The sequence below is a fragment of the Bombus pascuorum genome, chromosome 1 (assembly GCF_905332965.1).
Source record: "Bombus pascuorum chromosome 1, iyBomPasc1.1, whole genome shotgun sequence".
NCBI classification, from domain to species: Eukaryota; Metazoa; Arthropoda; class Insecta; order Hymenoptera; family Apidae; genus Bombus; species Bombus pascuorum.
In genome coordinates, this window is record NC_083488.1 from 23,008,102 (window position 1) to 23,029,418 (window position 21,317).

General features: G+C 33.5%; 3 protein-coding genes across 10 annotated transcripts in view; all 3 read right to left on the minus strand.

Annotated features, from left to right (window-relative positions):
* Positions 1 to 81: 81 nt before the first annotated feature.
* LOC132908381 (uncharacterized) lies at positions 82 to 8,295 on the minus strand. Of its 6 annotated transcripts, none has more exons than XM_060962379.1 (17): positions 8,110 to 8,295; positions 7,812 to 7,948; positions 7,609 to 7,741; positions 7,384 to 7,497; positions 7,190 to 7,311; positions 6,910 to 7,106; positions 6,674 to 6,822; positions 6,532 to 6,597; positions 6,301 to 6,458; positions 5,271 to 6,215; positions 4,974 to 5,201; positions 4,832 to 4,884; positions 3,757 to 3,837; positions 3,570 to 3,673; positions 2,058 to 2,102; positions 1,751 to 1,966; positions 82 to 1,432 (listed from the first exon to the last, which is right to left on the minus strand). In XM_060962379.1, the coding sequence occupies exons 2-17, from the start codon at positions 7,851 to 7,853 to the stop codon at positions 1,167 to 1,169; spliced, it is 2,919 nt and encodes a 972-aa protein (XP_060818362.1). In that variant the 5' UTR covers positions 7,854 to 7,948; positions 8,110 to 8,295; the 3' UTR covers positions 82 to 1,166. The 6 variants fall into 6 exon arrangements, with proteins under 6 accessions (XP_060818362.1, XP_060818354.1, XP_060818370.1 ...); XM_060962371.1 differs by having other exon boundaries at positions 7,812 to 8,004; XM_060962387.1 differs by having other exon boundaries at positions 8,236 to 8,251.
* Positions 8,296 to 8,579: 284 nt separating this feature from the next.
* Positions 8,580 to 12,336, minus strand: LOC132908478 (BTB/POZ domain-containing protein 1-like). The gene is made up of 8 exons (XM_060962505.1): positions 12,178 to 12,336; positions 11,977 to 12,095; positions 11,484 to 11,883; positions 10,681 to 11,364; positions 10,441 to 10,600; positions 10,205 to 10,362; positions 9,891 to 10,125; positions 8,580 to 9,821 (listed from the first exon to the last, which is right to left on the minus strand). Exons 3-8 carry the CDS (start codon positions 11,753 to 11,755, stop codon positions 9,660 to 9,662), a joined length of 1,671 nt encoding a protein of 556 aa, XP_060818488.1. The 5' UTR covers positions 11,756 to 11,883; positions 11,977 to 12,095; positions 12,178 to 12,336; the 3' UTR covers positions 8,580 to 9,659.
* A 1,007-nt stretch (positions 12,337 to 13,343) lies between these two features.
* The window catches only part of LOC132908526 (uncharacterized), a 115,386-nt gene continuing 107,412 nt past the window's right edge, over positions 13,344 to 21,317 (minus strand). For all 3 annotated transcript variants that reach the window (XM_060962598.1, XM_060962613.1, XM_060962606.1), the window contains exons 3-5: positions 17,010 to 17,125; positions 15,918 to 16,248; positions 13,344 to 15,262 (exon numbers count right to left, since the gene is read on the minus strand). In XM_060962598.1, coding sequence (XP_060818581.1) covers positions 15,056 to 15,262; positions 15,918 to 16,248; positions 17,010 to 17,125 — 654 coding nt within the window. In that variant the 3' untranslated portion in view covers positions 13,344 to 15,055. The remainder of the gene's footprint in view (positions 15,263 to 15,917; positions 16,249 to 17,009; positions 17,126 to 21,317) is intronic.

Genomic DNA, 21,317 nt, shown 5'->3' on the forward strand with positions numbered 1-21,317 from the left:
GTATTAGATCTTTTAGATCTAATTAAATGAGTTATACGTGAGTTATACATGAAGAAAAATATCCAAGATACAAAGAAACCATTGCTATCAAATTAATTTATTGAAAAAGTCACTTTCTACCGGAAGGTATATATTTATAATTAAATCATAAAAATATAGTGACTTAAACGAAAGCAAAATATTTTATACATCGATCAAAATTCAATAGATTCCAGCTTGATGCTTTAAACATATAACAATAAAATATCATAGCATCAAGAAGATTTTCATAAAAACACGAATGATGGTCATTGATACTGAACCTATTTAATTCATCGTTAAATCAAAAATATTGTACTATAACAACAATTAATGAATTTACATTTTGCTTTTACAAATCCGTATGAAAATTACGGCAAACTTTCGCATGAACGAGACATCCGCGATTTTAATATCAACGCCTCGTGTAAGATTACAGGCAACGATTTATTCACGTTTGTATAGAAATTCGTATACACCATGGGGTTATACTATCTTACATAGATGTACGGTATGTATAAAGTATGCCAACAACAAAAGAAAAAATAGACACCTATACGATAAATTTGAGACTGGATTAATTACGTTCTACGAATACAAAAAATTATACTTCTAAGTCCTCGTGTGATTATGTATGTGCGTGAATACTAAAGCATTTCTTGGAACTAATCAGAATCGTTTCTCCTTGTATGCACCCGCAACACTTCCATTACATATATACTCTTTCTTGCAAATCGCGATTCACAATCGCGATCTCTGCGTTACATAATTACGCATCATTGATCAAATTCCTTATCTCACTGATCACGCGCATTGTTCGTTCGTAACGCTGCATTTATAAATTCGTTTATACTATCATTCGCTACCTAAACCTTTAAGACATTCGCTATAAATAATTTGTAAAATATACACATTTTTTACAGAACAGCATCTTTGCAACGACATATTAGCAATGAAATAGTTACTATCGCAAGGAACAATTCGATAAAGATAAGATAATGCAATACCATCCATTTACGTTCATTATGCTCTTTAGAATCAATGACATTCGTATAAATTTATTGATAGAACGATGTGAAATCGGACGGACTGCATCAACCATCTTTTAAGGTACTAACGTAAGAACTCCATTCGTATTGTATCATATTTCAATTCATCCACGGTGGACAGGAAGTCGGTGGTTGATATGTCTGTGAAATTGGCACCTGATAATGCTGCACATTTTGAGGATGCTGCGGTCGCTGCTGATGATGTAGCGGTGGTGGTGGCGGTGGATTGCAAATGGATTGCATCAATGGGTGTGAATTGTAAGGAGGAGGTTTTGTCGTATACGGTGGCATTTGATTATACTCAACATTCAACGGATGCTCCAATATCGCATTTTGTATAGGCGAACGATTACCTTCAATGTGTCCTAAATAATTACGAAAACATTTAATCATTATTCTATATACCGAAATTTGGGAGTAAAATATAAAAAATGAACACTCTTGTAAAGAAAATTACAAATAAATGGAAAGTTATTTCAAAACATATTGAAAAATAAATGATTATTTTAAATAATTTGAAAGCCACATCAATTGTAGGCGTAAAATTTTAAAAGCTTTTCTTAAATATTTATCAGACATAATCAAGTGTTCCATATTAAAATCGAGTCATAATCATGTGGATTTTATTTACAAACATATACAACTATACAATTATCGGCAGTATCGTTATTCGTTGTGAATACCTCTGGGTCTAATTTGTGGTGGTGGCATATTTGTTGGAGGTAATGTAGGACACACTCCTTGATGCTCTCCATCCCTTGGCATTGGTGGTGGTCTGCCCCATGGAACTCTAACATGATGTGTTTGCCATGGTGCCTGTGGTGGAAGTGAAGGAGGCAGAGGTGGTCCACCTCCAGGATGCATGTTTATCGAATCTCCGATCAGATTTTGCTCATTTCCTATTACATACATTTATACATACAATGAAATCTGTTCTCCAGCTCATAGAAAACATAAAAATAAATATACCAGAACAAATGTTAGATATACCTGTATTTATGCCTGCAGTTTTTTGATCCAAGCTGCGTTTCTCACCTAAATAATGGAAATTCATGAAATGAAATAAAGTACATATACAAGATAATGTGGAATAACTATATATAAAATACATTATAAAATTAAACATGGCAAATAACGTGATGAAATATTGTGATACAACTATTAATTAATGTAAATTAAAAATAAAATAAAATTATATTATATCCTTTCCTTTTACTTAAAACTCAAGCTACATTTTGTTAATATGCAGATTAAAATATTAGTTGATTTGTTTAAATCAATGCTGCGCAGTGATAAATTCTTTAAGTATTTCTTAAAGTTCTACGGAACACTAACAATATTTCACGCTGTTCACCATTTCTTAAGAAAGAAAAAAAATAGTGATTATGACGACTAAATGCATCTGGAAGCGCGTAATAAATATATCCATGACATTAGGTCACGATTGCTGTAAAGCCTCCTTAGTTTATGTTGTTTGTTTCATTCGTGATCTGCAAAATAAAATTTATTATTAAAAATTTGTTTTCATCTCCATCATCCAAATTCCTGGTTTAAGACATCCATCAGATTATTATTCAATTCACTGTAAAACAAATAATGAAATCAATTGCATACAATTATTTAACAAATCCAACATTTTTACTCTGTAAACTTTGTACACATTTATAGAAAAAGCTACATTAAATAATTTGTAAACACCATGAATCATTAATGTCAATATGACAGGCTGCTGCTCCATGTATTCACATGTCCAGCGTCAGAGATCTAATTCCAAGATACATATCCCTGGCATTTCGACTTGTTAAACTTAAAATACTCATATTAAAACATAGAATGCATTTCAACAGAACACGAACGATAATAATTATAGTTAATACTGGTTAAAAGTAATCACTGAAATATAAAATCACTTCATTGCACAGAGATCTGAAAACACATATACATACTTTAATAAAAAACATATGAAAAAGCATTAAAATTAGGATGCTTAAGTTAACTATTGTAATTATATAATATAATGTAGCGAAAGTTGTGTTAATTCTAAATAATAACAAATAAAGATAAATGGAAAGCAATCTATCTGTGGTTTCGTAAACTTCGTAGACAATTCCGGAAGTCTATCTGCAAAGTGTCCGGATGAGTACATGAAAAAGCGAATCGCTAAGACATATGGATTAAGAGTAAGGGCAAATTCGTATTGTTTAGTAAAAAATATATTTACAGTAAGTAATGTACTACAAGCTAAGAGTATTAAGAAACAATGCTAGATACCCATCTGAAATGGAAATATAAAGACAGTACTGAGTTATAAATATAGAAATTATTAATTCCGACTAGTTCATGTAATGAAATTAAAATATTTATTTTGAAAAAATATATGTATATTATTAAATAAATTCAATATATTGCACTTAATCATTATTATCTATGAAGAACTACACTCGTGTTAATTTTCAAAAGGTATCCAGCATTCTTTCATTTTGAATACTCTTAGTTACAGACCTGGATGTGGAGGTGGCATTAGCAGCTTGTTTCGATCTCCATGAGGAAGGCCTGCAGCTGCTTGTGATGGACCATGTAAGACTTGTTGCTGTCGATCACCTTCTCTGCTTAAACAATTCAGTTTCAAATTATTAATTCACAATTGATGATTATAAAGTAAACATTTCAAAATTTAAGCAAATATCACCTGATGCACAGCCATGGATATTTCTGAAATGTTAAAAGCACCTGGTGTCTCCAGGTTATAGTTAATGATACCAAACTTTGTCTAAAAAGTACTTAATTGTGTTATAACTTAATAGCACAGAATATTATACTAAAAGAATTAGATCCAATTACTCTTTACACAATTTATAAATTGTAATTTCATTATTGTAATGTCATTTTATTATTTTCATTGAGAATAATAATAACAAAATAAGCAATACTGTATATATTTACAAAAAAGTTTGCCAAAAGAAATATATAAATACTTAAATATTTTTTCTCTGCATAATATTCTGTGAAAAAATTAGTTATATTCACAATCATTTACTTTAAACATTTTGATTACTCGGATCTATCTTTATACTAATTTTATACTTTTTTACAAGTAAAAAACAGAATAAGTATATTTGAAAATAGTTTGATTGTGAATACATAATATTTTTTATACCAAATTATAGTTGCAAGAATAAATTGATGTTCCTTACTCTATAATATCAAATATATTTAGCTTTTATTTTTTATTTTATTTTATTTTTTTCTTTCTTTATAATTATAAATTTGTGAGTAAGGAACAACTAAAAAACTTCCTGCTATCTATTGAGTTTGGTACATCTTGATCAAAGCAGGTTTCTGAAAAAAATTTATTTTTATTGAATTGCATGTGTTTAAGCTTACTATAATATAAAATAAAATGACTATATATAAGTTACAATTTTTTTTCATATCTAAGCAATGAATTATTAAGCAGCTTTCACAAAATTAGAGATTCCATCACAGTTGGTACTAATACAAAATGTAATTGCAAACATTAAATGTGTATAATTATACATATTTCTTTTTCAGCTTTAATATTAATCAGACACTATAAATAAACATGTTTATTTTGTATTTTAAATATCTATTTAAATATAATTGAGGTTCATTAAACCTGCTTTATTCACCTAATAAATTTTAATGTTCTCGCATATTGCAAGAAACTTTTACTTAATATGTATAAATAACATAACTATAACTAATAGAAGTAAGTGAATAAAAGTTTCAACGATTTTACTTACCCTGTTCCATGACGCTGAGCAGGTAGAGGACCACACTGATAAGGTGATGCTTCCTATTATTATACAAAATTTTATTTGTGTTTTCAATGTCTTACACAGTACTAAATTTTTATTTTATCAGACATGAAATCTAAAAACTAACCGAATTTGTTTCAACGTCTGAAAATCTTCTTTTTACACCATGAGACTTTTGTTCTGGGGAATCTGGCTTTTGCTCAAAGTGTTGAGGTGGTGGTTGAACTGTATAATGTACTTGAGGGGGTATATGACCATTCTGATATTGCATATGCTGTGCATGATACTGTATCTGTGCTTGAACTTGCGGTGGAGGTACATTATGTAGAGGTATATTTGCGGGTGGCATCTGAACCTATTAAATTTTACATTCTTATTCCTGTATACTTTAATTCATAAAAATGTATACATACTATAACATTACCTGTAGTTGACCCTGTGATTGCATCATTTGTTGCGGTTGTTGTGCTTGATATAGCCATGGAGCATTTTGTGAAGAAGGTGCTTGCGTCGGCGGTGGAATACTAGTAAGAACGTTCATAGAGTTCGACATTTGAGCAGCGGGCGGTGGTACAATTTGTGGAGGTGGTACCGGTTGTGGCTGTGGCCCTTGATCCACTGGTCCTTCTTGTTGATGTTGAACCTCACCTCCAGGAGGAAGAGGATGTTGTTGAGGATGTTGGGGCGATTGAGCATTAGGGACCAAAAATGTTTGCGTAGACGGAGGAGGTACTTGTAAATGAAATTGGGGAGCATGACCTTCAAACTGTGGTGGTAACATATGCTGAGCCACAGCCTGAGATTGTTCATGATTTTGCTGCAACTGTGGTGGAACAATATGCTCCCCAGGTTGTAACACAAACTGTGTTTGAGATTGTGATGCAGCTGCTTGCACCTGCTGATATTGTATTTGGTAAGTTTGTGGTACTGGAGGTGGTGGCTGATTTGGCGGGAAGTTTGGCGGAGGAAAATGGAGATGTAATAACGGTGGAGGTGGTTGTTGAGTTATGTTAATTGGAGCTGCTGGAGGTGGCTGTTGTAAATTCACGTTAACGGCTTCGATTATCCCTTGTGGCGGTGTAGAAGGCCTTTGTACATTTGGTTGTGTATAAACATAAGAAACCGCACCACTAACTGGCGCACTACTACTTGTAATGAAGTTTTGTTGAGCTGGACTCTGTGGTGGTGGTTGACTCATAACATACATTTGGGCTACAGGTTGCGGTGATGATTGTGATCCAGGTTGAATCCCTTGAATTTGTAGTGGTTGCCCAGGATGAATTTGATATTGCACTTGACTGACTGTTGATGGAGGACCAATTAATTGCACTTGTCCAACTGGTGGAGGTGGCATAAATGTTTGTATTTCCTTCAAGTAAAACATTCCATTATAACAGAACTAATATTAGGTTTAATAGGTAGTGACTACATTTATAAATTTGTTTGTTTGTTACCTGTGTTTGTGGTGGTGGTACCAATGGTCCAGAATGAGGTGGAATGTGTACTCCAGGTGGAGGAACTGTTATACCAGAGCCTGGTGCACCAGTCACTGTAGCAGTCAGAATGGTTGCTGGCAATGTTACTACACTACTTTGTGGGTGTTGTATAATATCTGTTAAGAATGATTTGCGACAATTACAGACAGAATTTCTAACAGCCATGAACTATTAGTGTATGTGCTCTACCTTGATGTTGTATAGTAACAACATTAGGCTGTCCCAAAGTACCAATGTTCATGGTTTGAAATTGTGCTATAAAAGATGAAAGTGATAACAAATGAAAATCTATAATCACACTTAATATTTATAAAATGTAATTGATTCATACTTTGTGGCATTTGCGACTGTTCTATAACTTGCTGTGACTGTACTGGTGGTGGTTGCTGCTGTATATATGATTGTAATTCCGATTGCATTGTCTGGATTAAATTAATTGCTAACTGTTTTGCATTTTGTAATGCTTCTGGCTTTGGATGCCTATACAAACAGAATGTATAATATAATTAATTATTATAAATTCAAAATTATTACTTTTAGAATAATAAAATGTATAATTCATCTTACTCTATATACAAATGCAGTGGTTCTGGAGATTCAGTGCCTAAAACAGGATCAATGAATTGCGACCCTCTACCCCTTAAAGTTATATTTGCACCTGTTTCACCCCTAATGTATAATAGATTTGCTCCACCTGCACCTATAATTCTGCCTCTTAAATCAAATCCTTCTGGAGCATTTTCTATCCCAACACAGATTTTTTCCTATAAAAATAATTTTAATAACAATAAAAAACATATATATACACATAGTTAGTAACTATGCATAATATAAAAGTATTGCATACCACAGATGTAACTCCGGAATGTAAACTCATAAGAGGTGGTGGCGCATTAGTAAATCTACTTGGCCTATTTAAAGAACTTTGATGTTCTGTTTTAATAATATCGTTAATTTTTTTTATAGCAGCTGTAAAGAGGAAAAAATCCTAAATTATTAACAATTTGCAAAAGAGAAATAAACAGAAGTAAAGCAACATACAATCTACATTATGTTTTGTATGTCCTTGAATATAAAGATACAAAGGTCGCTCATTAGGGCAACGTAACTTCTCTTGTTCTGTCATAAAACGTCCACGTGTTGAAACAGTAGCACCTAAAAGTTAATTAACATGTCCAACATAAATAATTGTTATATAAAAGAAATGCAAGTAACATGTCGATAAAGAGATCCATGAGAAAATATTATAAAATATAAAATATATACCTGAGTAAGAATTAATTTCATCTTGTATGTAACCCTTCGTAAGCAGTGTGCGGGCACTAGGTGGTATTTCATTAATTTCAAACTCTGATGTATATGTTTCCCCATTTTTAAAGGTTGCATTTGATGTTGTTAACTATTTGTTGTAGAAATAAAATTAACTTAAAAAATACTTATACCAAAATTAAATTATTTCATGAACATACCTTGTTGTTTGAATCTGAACCCCTTAGTTTTCCTTTAGCCATAGGGATAAAATATATACAACTTTGTCAAATATCTCTTTTTTCATAACGTCAACACATACAGAAGATTAACGTCATTCGAACATTTTTTCACTATACTAGAAAAAGGAAATAAATGATTGTAATATCTCCATTACAATACTTCCTTTTCTAACTGTAAGTAAATCACGCAAATGGTGTAAATTTTAGGTTATTACAGATACATAGTAATAAATTTCCAATTAAACACCAATGACTTGAATTTTATTGCTACACATACTGTTATTTACTAAATCTAAGAGTGATTTACGATTTCACATGACAAACTCGCGATAAAAATACTTAACAGCGAATTAATTTTAAAATGATGTCGCAAAATTATTAATCGGTACTACAAATCACTTACTACCATTTTTTAGCACTCTATCGTTGTGTGAGACGCTGTGACAGTGACAGACTTGCGCGTATTAGATAAAGTTGCCATGTTAATTTTACATATATGAAAAACAAAAGATTATGTAACTAAACAAGTAATATTTTAATTTTTCCATGTATTCCTCAATCATGATTTTAAAAAATTTTACGATGAGTTATTATAAATTTTATAGATTATAGATTTAATTGAAGTAGCATATAAAGTATTAGAAATATCTTTTACATTACACATAGTGAATATCAAGATTAAATTAAAATTAAAGCATAGTTTTTCAAGAATGTATTTAGAGGAAAAGAAAGAAATAATACAAGGAATTTTTTATTGAATAAATAGTTTATTTAATTCTTTCATTATAATATGTGCATCTTCTTATTTTGTAATATAATTAAAATATAAATAATTGCGTGCTATGGACAGAAATATCGCGCCGACATACATATATATACTTTGTTTATTGTGCAAATATAAACAAATCATATTTGACTAGTTTGCGCATTTAATTAATATAAAGAACAGCTTGAAAAATTCATTATGTACTATTGTTACAAAAAATGCATTAATCTTTCTTAGAATATTACATTTACAACTCCTAAACTTCAATAATACTAAAAAAATAACAATATATTGTTTCTATTTAGTTATTATATGTATGTATTTAGATAATATATAGCTTTCTACCAAAAATTATAGACATTTTTATTAATAATTCTTCTAAAAAATATTTGTTAAGTTTTAGACTGTATTATATTGTTTTCTCATGCAGAATATAATAATCTTGATTATTTATTTGAATTTTACATTATTTTATATATTTCTCAGGAAAAAAGTTACTAGACAGAAAGACGTCCTAAACAATGACAATGAAAATTCATCTATTATTTTGCCACATAAAGCTTAACTATTATATGTATAAATATACCACTCATGTACATATTGTTTGAAGAAATAGAAAAATAGATTGTCCTTAGTCATAAATATATTAATATTTGTAACTTACTCAATGTATGGTTACCTTCTTCAAAATTACTTTTTGAAGAAATTTGCCATTAAAATAATTAATTAAAAATAAGTAATTTAGTTCAATTTTAATTTTACATCAGTGGCACGAATCAGTCTCTTCTCCCAATAAGGCCCTTTTAATATCTACAAATTCCACTTTCAATATTTTCAATTATAAATATAAGATATAAAACATTTTTTAATTTGCAGTACAAACAGATCTTAAAAGACTTTTAAACATGCTAATTATGTAAACTGCACTCAGTTGTAATAAAATATATAGTTGACAAAGAAACTGATATATAACATTTGTTATATAAAACAATTTAATGTAATAAGATCTGAAAGACAATGAAGCTGATAAAAAGGAATGTCGTTATTATGTACATGAGTTATTAAGTGTAAAATATAAGTTCAGGAATTTGTCCCTCATCAGTAGATGTTCCATTATTATCTCCAGTCTCAATACTAAATTCAAACTTAACTTTTCCATTCCCTGAATCACTATCTACCATGACTGTTTTTAAACCCTTAGTTCCAAAATGAGAATAGGGGCCCTAAAATAGTTACAATGCACAATGATAATCAACGTAATAATACATTGAAAATAACTATCGTATACCAACCTTAAATGTTGCTGATGCAGTGTAAATTGTATTTGGTAAAATTTCTGCTAACTCTTTAAACATTAATCGATAAGTGTATTTTGAACCATCACAGCTGAAACTTGTTGAATTTGTAGCAATCACCTTTCCAGAAGCAGTATGTATCAATTCTATTAATACTTCATATATAGCAGAGCCATGCATACTACCATAGACGCCATAGCCAATAAGAAATATGCGTCTATCAACGCTAAATCTAAGAAAGAAGAATTTACCTAAGTTATATAAAATACTATAAACATGAAATTCTCTTTACGTTTTGTCTTGAAAATCACCTTATACGGTCACTCGTCCCATTGTATCCCCATCTACTTTTGGTATGTTGAAATCTGCATACAGTTTGTTCTTTGCCAGTCATGCAACATCGAGGCATTGTTTGAAATTCTACCACTGGTTTGGGATTTAATATAAAATATGAGAATAAAGAAAGAACCTAAAACAAGTAGTTTTTAAATAAATAATTTCATAAATATATATAGGATATATATTAAATGATACAGTTGATACTAACTTCTGAATAATTAAGAAGTCCAGATTTTGCTGGGCCAGCTGTAAATTCTTCTTTTGACATTAAGGGAAAACGAATCAATGAAAAAGCACTACCCAAAACAAACCGCTGATTTTCTGGGGTAACTGGTAAACGATGCCTTACACATTCTGCTTCTGACCATCTATTCAGATGAAATAACAAATAATTATACATATGCATATTCATCAAATATCAGATACTTCATATATCATACTATTCTACCTTAAAACTGCTTGAAATATTTTAGATTCTCTAACACGAAGGGTGTCTCTTTCCAAAACAATTTTTAATGTATCAATATCAATATCTGTAAATCCATCTGCATTTAAAGCTTCTGTAGTAAATCTATCAATAGTATCCAAACATACTGCAGCCAGTTGTGATTCATCAAAAAGTCGAGCTTGCGTTAAAAGCAAAAATGCATTATCACTGGTTAAATTATTTTTCAAATAATCCACACAGTGCTTCTCTAAAGCAGACACCGCATACTTTTTAGCTGTATATAATGTAGTCATCACAGTTTCAGGATCTATCTGTATCTCATCTGTATATAAAAAAAGAAGCACTGCCAAGAAAGCAGCAGGTTCTACATCAGGTACTTCTATTTCCGAAGAAGCTGTTGCAAGTGTTCCATTAAACATTGCATCAAAAACTGCACTTCCAGAAGACAAGACTAGTTTATGAGCTGGTATACGCTGCTTTTGTACTCCCCTTCCTACTATGAAGCTTACGTCCGACAATATTTCATTGTTAAAAAGAAAAACAATTCTTTCACGCATTGTTGCTTTTGTACCTTGCCAATTATAAGCCACTGTTGCCTGACCATTTGTAGAAGTACTTTCCAAAGCAGCAGTATCTTGAGATATTCCCACCAAATGCAACGTATTTGCTACATTTGTTGGAGGTCTACTAAAAAATTAATATCAAAAGGATTATGAAAATGTTGTTTATAGAAGTATTATAATTGTAATTGATTTAAAATTTATCACTTTTAAGAAATACAAAAGATTTATTAAAGTACTTACTTATCACCATTCGAAGATGAGGACTCTCCAGCTCTTGCTGTTGATGAAGTTGATTGATCTTCATCGCAAACGAAATTAAGCGCACGTCTGGCACGTGAAAGGATCACATTGCCAATAGGTTGGGTATTTCGTACAGGTTCTGGAGACGAATCGCCAGATACGGCGAGATTTACATTCTGTTGAAGTTCGTCACCGTCTTCTTGACCTAAGCGCAAATTATGCAGTCTTGACACGACAGTTGGCACATCGCTCAAGGGAGATTCCGAGGACATTTTCACACAATGAAACGGATTATTTTTGATGTATTATCCCGTTTCATCGAAGTATTCCGAATCGTGTCAACAAAAGCGGCACGATCATTCACATCAGCTCGTTGGTCTTGTTGCGCTCATTTAACGTTCTGCACAAACGAATATCAAAGAATTGGACATGATAGTATTAAAATAAATGGTTAAAAAGTAGAAATGTCATTGTATAGAAAAAATTTCTTCACCTGTTCACTGGCAGGTACCACTCATAATGGCTACATACATGTGCTTTGACGAATGGCACTGAAATAAATTCTGCTTGCTAGATTGCCAGTTGCCACAGACTATACCGTAGCGTCCGTATCTATTACGACAGGATATTCATGCATAGGTATTCGATCGCTTACAGTATAGTCAGTGCATCTACAACGTAAATACATACTTACTCTATTCGAAAGTACGTATTGAAATCTGTGCAATTAACATTTACTCAAGATAAACATTCATGAATTTTTACATGATGTTGATAATTATTTCTTTATTTACTAGATAACGAACAAAAGAACGAGATGTTGAAAACTGTTATCTACGTAATTGACTCGTGGTTTGCAAATACAGTTCGCGTTATTTCTTACAGAGGACGTTGTAGGTATTAAGAATACAATGGATAATTTTTGGATTCATTAAAATATTATATTGTATTCTAATATTAATACTAGTTTTGTAAATATGAATAGTTTATCAAATCTACTCTAAATATAATAGACTCACTAGTTACAATCATATCTTACAATATTTTCGCAATGTTTTAAATACAAACATTTTAGAATCCACTGAAAGATTCACGTTTGGTCAAGGGTTGCAATTGTTCGCTTCCACGATGAGTGATTGAAGGGGATAAATTGATGACGATTGATTGATTATGATTTTTTAATATATTCACGCGCAAAATTGGTGTGTGTATGTGTACAGAAATGCGCAGCGATATTTTTATCATATGTACTTAAATGGTTTCGCGACATATAAAGCGATTAGGGCGCAATTTATAGCAATTTAACTTGATTTTTCTGAGATATGATTGCAGTTCCGCCAAAATGCGCTGTTTCAGCACTTTTAATACCTTGTGTCCTCATTTTCACTGCACGTTATGCCTTTAGAAAAAGTATCGAGGCTGGGCTCAGTATCATACGGAGATGTACGTCAAGGTGGTAGAATGTACATCCCTCTGGAATATCCGATAGAGTATAAATGTATGAGTTATATCTCAGGAACCATTAGTTACCATAAGGTCTCAGCTATTGAACTGTGGAAAAGTACTGTGAAGAAGTTAAAAATACATGATACTGCAAATCCATTAAATTACTCATGTACTTTGGTCGTAGTACATTACGGTCGTAGCAATAAAATTTCATTTTTCCGATTGTTCTTAGTGGCATAAATCTGCCTGGTCTAACGGAACCTTCGGTACATCGCGTTGTAACGCGTTATAATCAACACACATATTTAATAAATTTACTAATAAAGAATTTGTAATAGAAAAAAGAAAATATGATTATGAATAAAAATGTAAATCAATTACTGCATTAAACGCAGGAAGAGAAATAACGAATACTTTTATAACAATTGTATTAATATCATTTATGTACAATGTATACATGGCAGTACAGAAAACAAGTCTGTAAGCCTAATGCTTGATTATAATACATGAGTGTTATCAAGTTGAAACCACTTGTTAGAATATTAATACGACAACTACAGTGATAGAAAAAGAGAATATGCATATTGGAAAGGTTCCTCGTTAATTAAACGTACGCCGTAATTTACTATAGTACATTCATAAATATGTTAAACTAAAAAAACTGGTATTATAATACGTTCATTATTTAATCTAATTAATACGATTTTAACTATTTAAGTACAACATTCTCGAACGTTTTTAGTTCTAAATGTAAAAGTTATTTGTCTTATAATTTATACATTACACTAATATAACGCATAAAAGCGTATATATGTTAATGTTTATGTACTTTTCTATATGTACAAAACGACAGATAAATCAGTAAAGTTTTATTAAAATAATGGCAGCTTTCTATTTGTAACGTATGCGTTAAATTAATGTAGACTTTTGTCTATATATACGTTTAAAAATTATCTTCTCGTATAAAAGTACCTATATATTATCATACGTAAAATAAATTCTACATATCCTTTAACTTATATTTTAGATTATACAATAAATTTCTATTCTTTTATTCTTATCATATACTCAGATTTATTAATAATCGTCATGGTTACTAGCTAATGCAACGTTTCGCTCGTCGCACCCTCTAATTCATCTAGTCAGTGCTTTAAAAGATAAAACAGACTTAATCGCTTAATTAAATAGGGCTTTATTACGTTAAATAAATTTAAGCAGTTTTTCGTTTGGTTCTCGTTATCCATATATAACGAATCATACGCAGATCTATGAAACATAACACGTTATACCTTACAATTAGAGATAAAATTTATAAATATAAAATCTACCTCTCCTCTCTAACTTAAAAATAAACGTAAGTTTAGAATGTACATGCATTATAGGAGCACACTATAATAACTGGCCGCGGGTGAAAATGAAAATATTTCCTAAATGTTAAATACAAATTTAATCGAGACATTCGTCTGCTACTAATACAAGACAATGTATCAAGTACGCTTCCCTTTTAGCATACGATTACATTTCTGAAATTACAATAACAATTTAGAAAACGCAGATATTCAAACACCTTTCACGTTCAACTCTTTGAATCGTAATATCAGTCTATCCACTATTTATTTATTCGAAGGAGATTCTACTAACTTTGTTGTACTACTACACTTTATATTTCACCATTATCTAAAAATATCAATCTTACTAAAAATAAGCGGAATACAGTTTGGCGGAACCTCTTCTCTAGAATCTTATTAATACCTTATCATACTCTCGAATTACATAGTTTGTTATCTACTTATATGTATATAATAAATACGATAATAGAATCGTCCTAAAATAATAACTATCGTCGATGATCTATTGCTAGAAACGATACAAGCTTCCATCAAGGCACTTTTAACGTAAAAAAAAAGTACTTTTAACGATAATATTCAACCCTCGTTAAAAGAGGGAACCCTTCCATTGGTAACATTTTAATCCTGTACAATCCGAAAAACGAATACTCTCCATGTCACATTAGATTTTGTATCGATTTGGAACGCGTTTCGATCGGATCGCAATCTTCTTTTCATCGGTGGTATCGCGTGCACGGAGGTAGAGGGATCTGTTCTGATCCCACGGTAATACAGATCTCAGGTCTCCGAATCCAAATCTTGGTCCCTTAGCTTGCTCTTCTTGTACTTCTTCTTTTTCTTCGGTTTCGGCATGACCTCGCAGCTGCACCCACTTCGCACCTTAATGTAGTCCAACGTCCACATCGATCCACCCACCGTGTTCCCGGGAAACGTAGGGATCATGCGTTCTCTGTGCCGATGCCTCCCGCGTTCCTCCTTTCCGCCCTATGAGCAGAACACGTTCCTCAAATGGATAATATATTCTTTTACATTAAAGTCGCGTTGACTTGGCGAAACCTCGTTTTCCTTTCAAATCATTAAATTTTCTAGGAACAAGAATAGCTAGTTTTACATTTTCGCTATGATACTCTAAGAACTGATGATATTTTTGGCATACAATTTGAAGTAGTTTCTGTTCATACTAATATCTACATATATGTATTGTAATAATTATCTGTATAATATAGAGTTAGGGTTTTTGAGACGATTAGATCGATGACTGTAGAAAACCGATTTCCATTCATCCTACTCTCTTCCATCGAGGAAAAACGTGGACGATACTGTCATTGAAAATAAGGACAATTTTTTAATCGATTTTAAAGTCTAAATTTGTTCTCCGAACTATCGCTAATGGAACCTTTTAATCGCAATAATATTAACACCAAATCAATTTCACTACCATCGTAAAGATAGTAAATAAATTTTCAAAATATATGTATAATAATAGACGAATTAGATTCTTTTAATCTCTGGCTCTATTTAGTAAAAATCGCTCGAAATACGTACCACGAGTAACGAACACATCGCACAACATCGACAGAAAAGAAGCACTCGCGAAAGCCTAATGGAAACTAGATCAGGATCACTTTACATTACGTACCGTCGATCCAGAATTTTCAATGATAGCGTAAGTGTATGAGAACTTCTGCACACATCTGGACTGGTTGGTGAACTTCCGGTCGATGAACCTGCACGGCTTGTCGAGGACGTCTGGCCTGCAGGAGTACTCGAAGAACCTCTGGGCGTTCTGGCCATCCCGATACAGCTGGACGTACATGTTTTCCCGATTTCGACCGCCGACCGGTTCCACCATTTCCTCTACCGTAGGGCAGCAATCAACTGGAAGGCCGTCCTCGCCTCCTTCGTGTCGTAGAATCATGTTCATCTCTCGATAAGTCATCCGCTTGGTCGTGTCCTCCGAGGTCTGCGTCCTACAACATTCAGACGACATTTAGACAAGATTCAAACAGCCATCGAAATTTCACTGAACTATGATAGGAACTAGAAAAAGTTGAAGGCCGGTCGAAGAATTTAAAACCGGCGAGAACGTACGCCATTCAAAGCAAAACCAATCGAAGAACTTGAAACCATCGAGGCTTCGCTACGAGCTATGCTACGATACGAAGAAGAGAAGCTCGAAGGCCGACCAAGGAATTTAAAACTCGGGAGAATGCGTAACATTTCAAAGCAAAGCCAATCGAGGAACTTGAAACCCGACAGAGAACGCATAACATTTCACGCGTGCTTCTAAAAGCAAATGACTCGTGTCTAAACCACACGCGACAGAATGTAGCATAAGACAAGTGAAAAAGCCGTTCGAGAACCGATAATTCGCCCCTAATTCCGTATTCACCTGTCGAACCTCTTGTACGAGTCATTAATAATAATTAAGACAGTTCGTGACAGACAGGATAAATAATGGCGTAGCGTCGTGGAGCGTAGGAGATATACGGGCGCCACGGTTGCTGATTGAAAATTGAAATTCAGCCGTGCAAAATAGTGTCACTGGCGTGTCGATATAATTTGCGAGCACGATGCCAAGCTTGAATGATGCCAAGGTATTTCGTCGTTCGTTCTGTCAACCGTATTCTCGATCGTTTTACACATAGTATGTCTTATAACAAAATTACACGCGTTTATTGATATTATAATAACAAAAGGGAGAGAAGTAACGAGGAAAGTGAAAACTTACCAGCGAGAGATATGTCCCCTGAATGGATGTTGCCTGGCCTTACGAGACGAGAAGGATAAAGTCAAGTTGTTGGCGGCAGCAAGCCGCGGGCACAGGACTGCGGTCAGCCAAACCACCTGCAAGAGAAAAGAAAAAGTTACATTGAATCTCTAATTTATCGTTGGTTCGGTGTGAACGTTCAGTGAAAGTGCTCGAAGTTCATATATAAATTAGTTTCAATGGAATTTATTGAAAATTCATTTTTTAAGAATCTCGAAATAAATACACGAGAAGACGAGGATAAGCTAATTAAATTCCTTTATACATTCCGATTCTTTAAACTTTCTCTAAATATTTACATAAAAAATTAATACTTTCAAATACAACGCGATAGCTTACTATGTTCGCTAACTTCGATGTTACGATTTCATCGAACTATTCATCGAGCAACCAGCGTACATAAATCATTGAACAACCAGAAGGAGGAAGCAACGGGTAATCTTTCTCTTGAAATATCGATAAAATTGAATTAAATAGCTTATGGTGGTGAACGAATCGCGCGATCCGGCTTCTAATTCTTAGCGACAAGATATATTCCGCAATTAAACCAAAAGTCTTGGCAAAAGAGGGGAGGAAGAGAAGATGAGCGATCGTACGGAACGAAGCTGAACGCCCGAGAGGCCTGTTTTGCATAAAAATTATAAGCCGAATTAATGTTTTCACCTCTGTAAACGCGTACCAGCGCTTATGTGCGCTGCGTGACTAACACAGTGGTTTATTGCACGTTAATACCGATCCTGTATCACCGGTATTTTCTCACGAGATGCTATGGACTCGTCCTTACGATGACGAGAACACCCGAAGAATACGTTCATCGTGTCCTACGAAATTTTGCATAAATCGCTTAAGTCATTGTCTGATTAAGTCGTGATTAACTTCGCGAATTAGAAATGAAATGAAGTTTTGTAAAATTTGATTAGTTTTATTGATTGAGGGGTTCAGGCGAACAGTGCTATAAGTAAGAAAATCTTCAAATTGAGAAGATTTGAATTGAAACTTTAATAAAAGGATTCGTATGTTCTCAGATATTAAAATATTCCATGTCACTGCTAATATGAAAAATCATTTTTCTTTAAATAAATAGGTAAAGATCCAACACGTTTTTCCTTCATCTATATCGTGCTAAAAAAAAACCTATTAATATTATTTGTCTTTTTTAATGCAGATTCTCCGTTAAAAATTGTAGGGTTATTAATGAAAAATTCTAGTAACTATACAAAAATCTATTTTATTCCAGCATTGGTAACTTCTGTATTGAATTAGAAACTCAATTCGTACGTTTAATATTTATGATTATTTAAAACGATGTATCGGAAATATTCCCATATTACAAGCTACTCCTATCCAATTCCATTAACTACTAGAAATCCTATTTCACAGATTTCACTATTACAACGACTAATTATCCCATAATCCTCAATCATCGTCACATCAGAATTCTAAATTAGCGCATTAACGATCCATCGAGCGCGCGCAAATTCCCATTATCGTGCTTATCTTACGACGCTATCAATCTTCTGTAACATGCACGAGTCTCACCAATCGTCCGTAACGAATCTCCACGCCCTCCTTTTCACGACGTTCAACGAATACAGCAGCACAAATTAGAATTTCAACAGTGTCGCGCCTACGATGTTGTCTGTCTATCCCGCACAGTGGCAGGCAACGATGTCTAGAATAGCGAAGAGGGCTCGGTTTCCAGAGATTTATAGAAATGGGACAATAAAAGATAGCGTTCGGCGCCCGTGTCGTTTAATTAAGCCATCGTTCCTCAGGGTTGACGCGGTTAACTAACTGGCGCCTCCCGTACGAGGAACTCGACGTCGCGATGTGGCCAACGCTGTTTCTGATCGGCCGGATATTCACACACAAACGGACCACACACCGAGTTCTCGGATCCTTATCGGTTTGTTGCCTCATTGCCGACCGGCCTCCTCTCACTGGCACTGCGATTTTAATCGATCCTCCTTATACGAACCGCGTCATACACGCATTACGCCGACTACGACGACGACTTAATGTTTATCGTTAATTGCTGACTCCACTGAAATACTGGAATAATCATCGCCAAGTGAACGGTACTCGAAGAGATACGCTTCGTGCTGATTGCGAATGTGGGAGTTGGAATTTGAGATACAGCACGAGTCGGTGGAAGTTACGAGGAAACAGAGGCTCGATTTATCGATTTTGCCAAATTTGGGCAAACACTATTCACGTCGAATTCCTAAAGGTTTCGAGTAATTTTTTTTTAATTTCACGTCGTTAGGATACTTCGTACGGATACTTCAACCGTTTTGGAGATTTTATTAGGAAGATCAGAAAATGATAATTACTTTTTATTTTTCAGTTGTGCTTGCTGAACGTGAATTTATTGACGAACGTTGTTGTTATCACTGTCATCTATTTTTGCTTAAGAGATTAACTTATGCAAAGTACGACCTACCCAACTCGTGTAGCAACTAAGGGCTAAAACCATCCTTCCCCCACTAAATACTCTAAGTGTATATATGTCTGTGAAAATTCTTCTTTTAGTATCCGACGACAGTGGCAATCAACACATTAGATATTTGTTAATTCGATCTTCCAAACTCTGTTACAATCGTCCACTCTATAATTGTTTTCATTCGCAGCAAATTACAGCTCAAAGTTTATATCTTATTCGTTAGTTATGAAATGGTTATCGTTAATAATTTGTTGAGTTTGCATACTCGAACTTGATAATTCCATTTATTATAAAGCAGTCTTTATTTCTTGCTAAATGAATAGTCAATAATCGAGGCACATATTTTTGTTATGACGTAAATTTTAACTTCGATGTTCAAACATTTCCATAATCATAAATTGTATCGTTATTCCAAGGTTCCTCTATCTTCGATGCAATAACTCAATCAAAGCCCTGAGCTTCCATCGCGTAAACCTTTCTTTAACGAATGAAACCGAACAAAAAGCGTATTTTGGACAACGTCCACATGAGTGTATCTATGGTGACACGTTAAAAAAATCTATACAAACAGTGATGAAACTCCTTTCAGACTGAAGAGCACCACTCATTCCGGCTCATAAAGTATATTGTACCGTAACATCGTGTTCGTCGCGGATACTGTAACTCCGTTAAATCGTATACATCCCCTCACAAGCGGTACTGTGAGTCGACGACGCATTTAAAGATCCCACCAGTGTGTTAGGAGGCAAGCCACGGCCCGAAACACGCTAATTAGCGTCTCGAATTCGTTGCGGAGTCGTCTTCCGCCTGATAATGAAATGCCCAGTCAGCCGGTATGCCAAGCGTATTTTCGAAAGTCGAAATTAGCCGGTCGCTCGTTGGCAGCTCGCGTACGCACGATCGTCGTGGGATATTTCCACGAGACACGTCTCTACGACGTGCTTTAGCAACGTGCACTGGCACGTTTTGAAAGACGGCTAATTTTCACCCTAATCACATCATCGAAGTGAAATTGCAAAGTGCAGTTTTCAATCGACGAGGAAATTTTTCGTGAACCATTTATTCGATGAACTAATCCTACAATGACAAAGCGTACGTTCCTATTTTTCGTATTTACTTCCATAGTCATCTTTTCTCTGTTCTAGACTTCTTTAAAATCTTGCAATTATATAGTTGTTAAGTTAAGTGTTTAAAAGCCTCGTAAGGGTCTTTTTTAATTCTTGAGTGAAATTTCGATCAAACGAACGATCTGGATTGCCTGTAAATGGTTAAAAATTAAAAATAGTTAAATGTTCACGCTTAGTTCGTAGATCTAATTCTTTGCGAATATATTTCGATCTTATTAATAGAATAAAAATCACTTCATGAACTACCAGCTGATCAAACCTATTACAACGCTACTTACTACGTACTTGCAATACACAAGTCTATCATCTAATGAATACTAAATTTTATAACATCCTCCATGCTCCGCCACTTTCCTTTTAACTCTAACTGTAATTTTCCAATCATAAATTAGCATAATCTCTCTTATGCATCAAAATGACAAAATAAAGGAAAAAGAACGTGATAATTTTGCTGTGACATAGTCTACAGCTTGTAAAGATACACGTTCTGTGTCATCGATTATCGTTCTTAATTCGCAAGAACACTAAGATCGGAAAAATCTTAGAGGATAAATATTTAAGACCATCCATGTGAGACGCAAAGTATAAAAAGGCTATGAAGTATGGCATTTGAATTGCAAACTCGTTTCCTGATCATGTACCTGTAGAGGGATGAGGTTTCTTGTATGAGAAAAAATACGAGTCGATCTGCTATAAGTC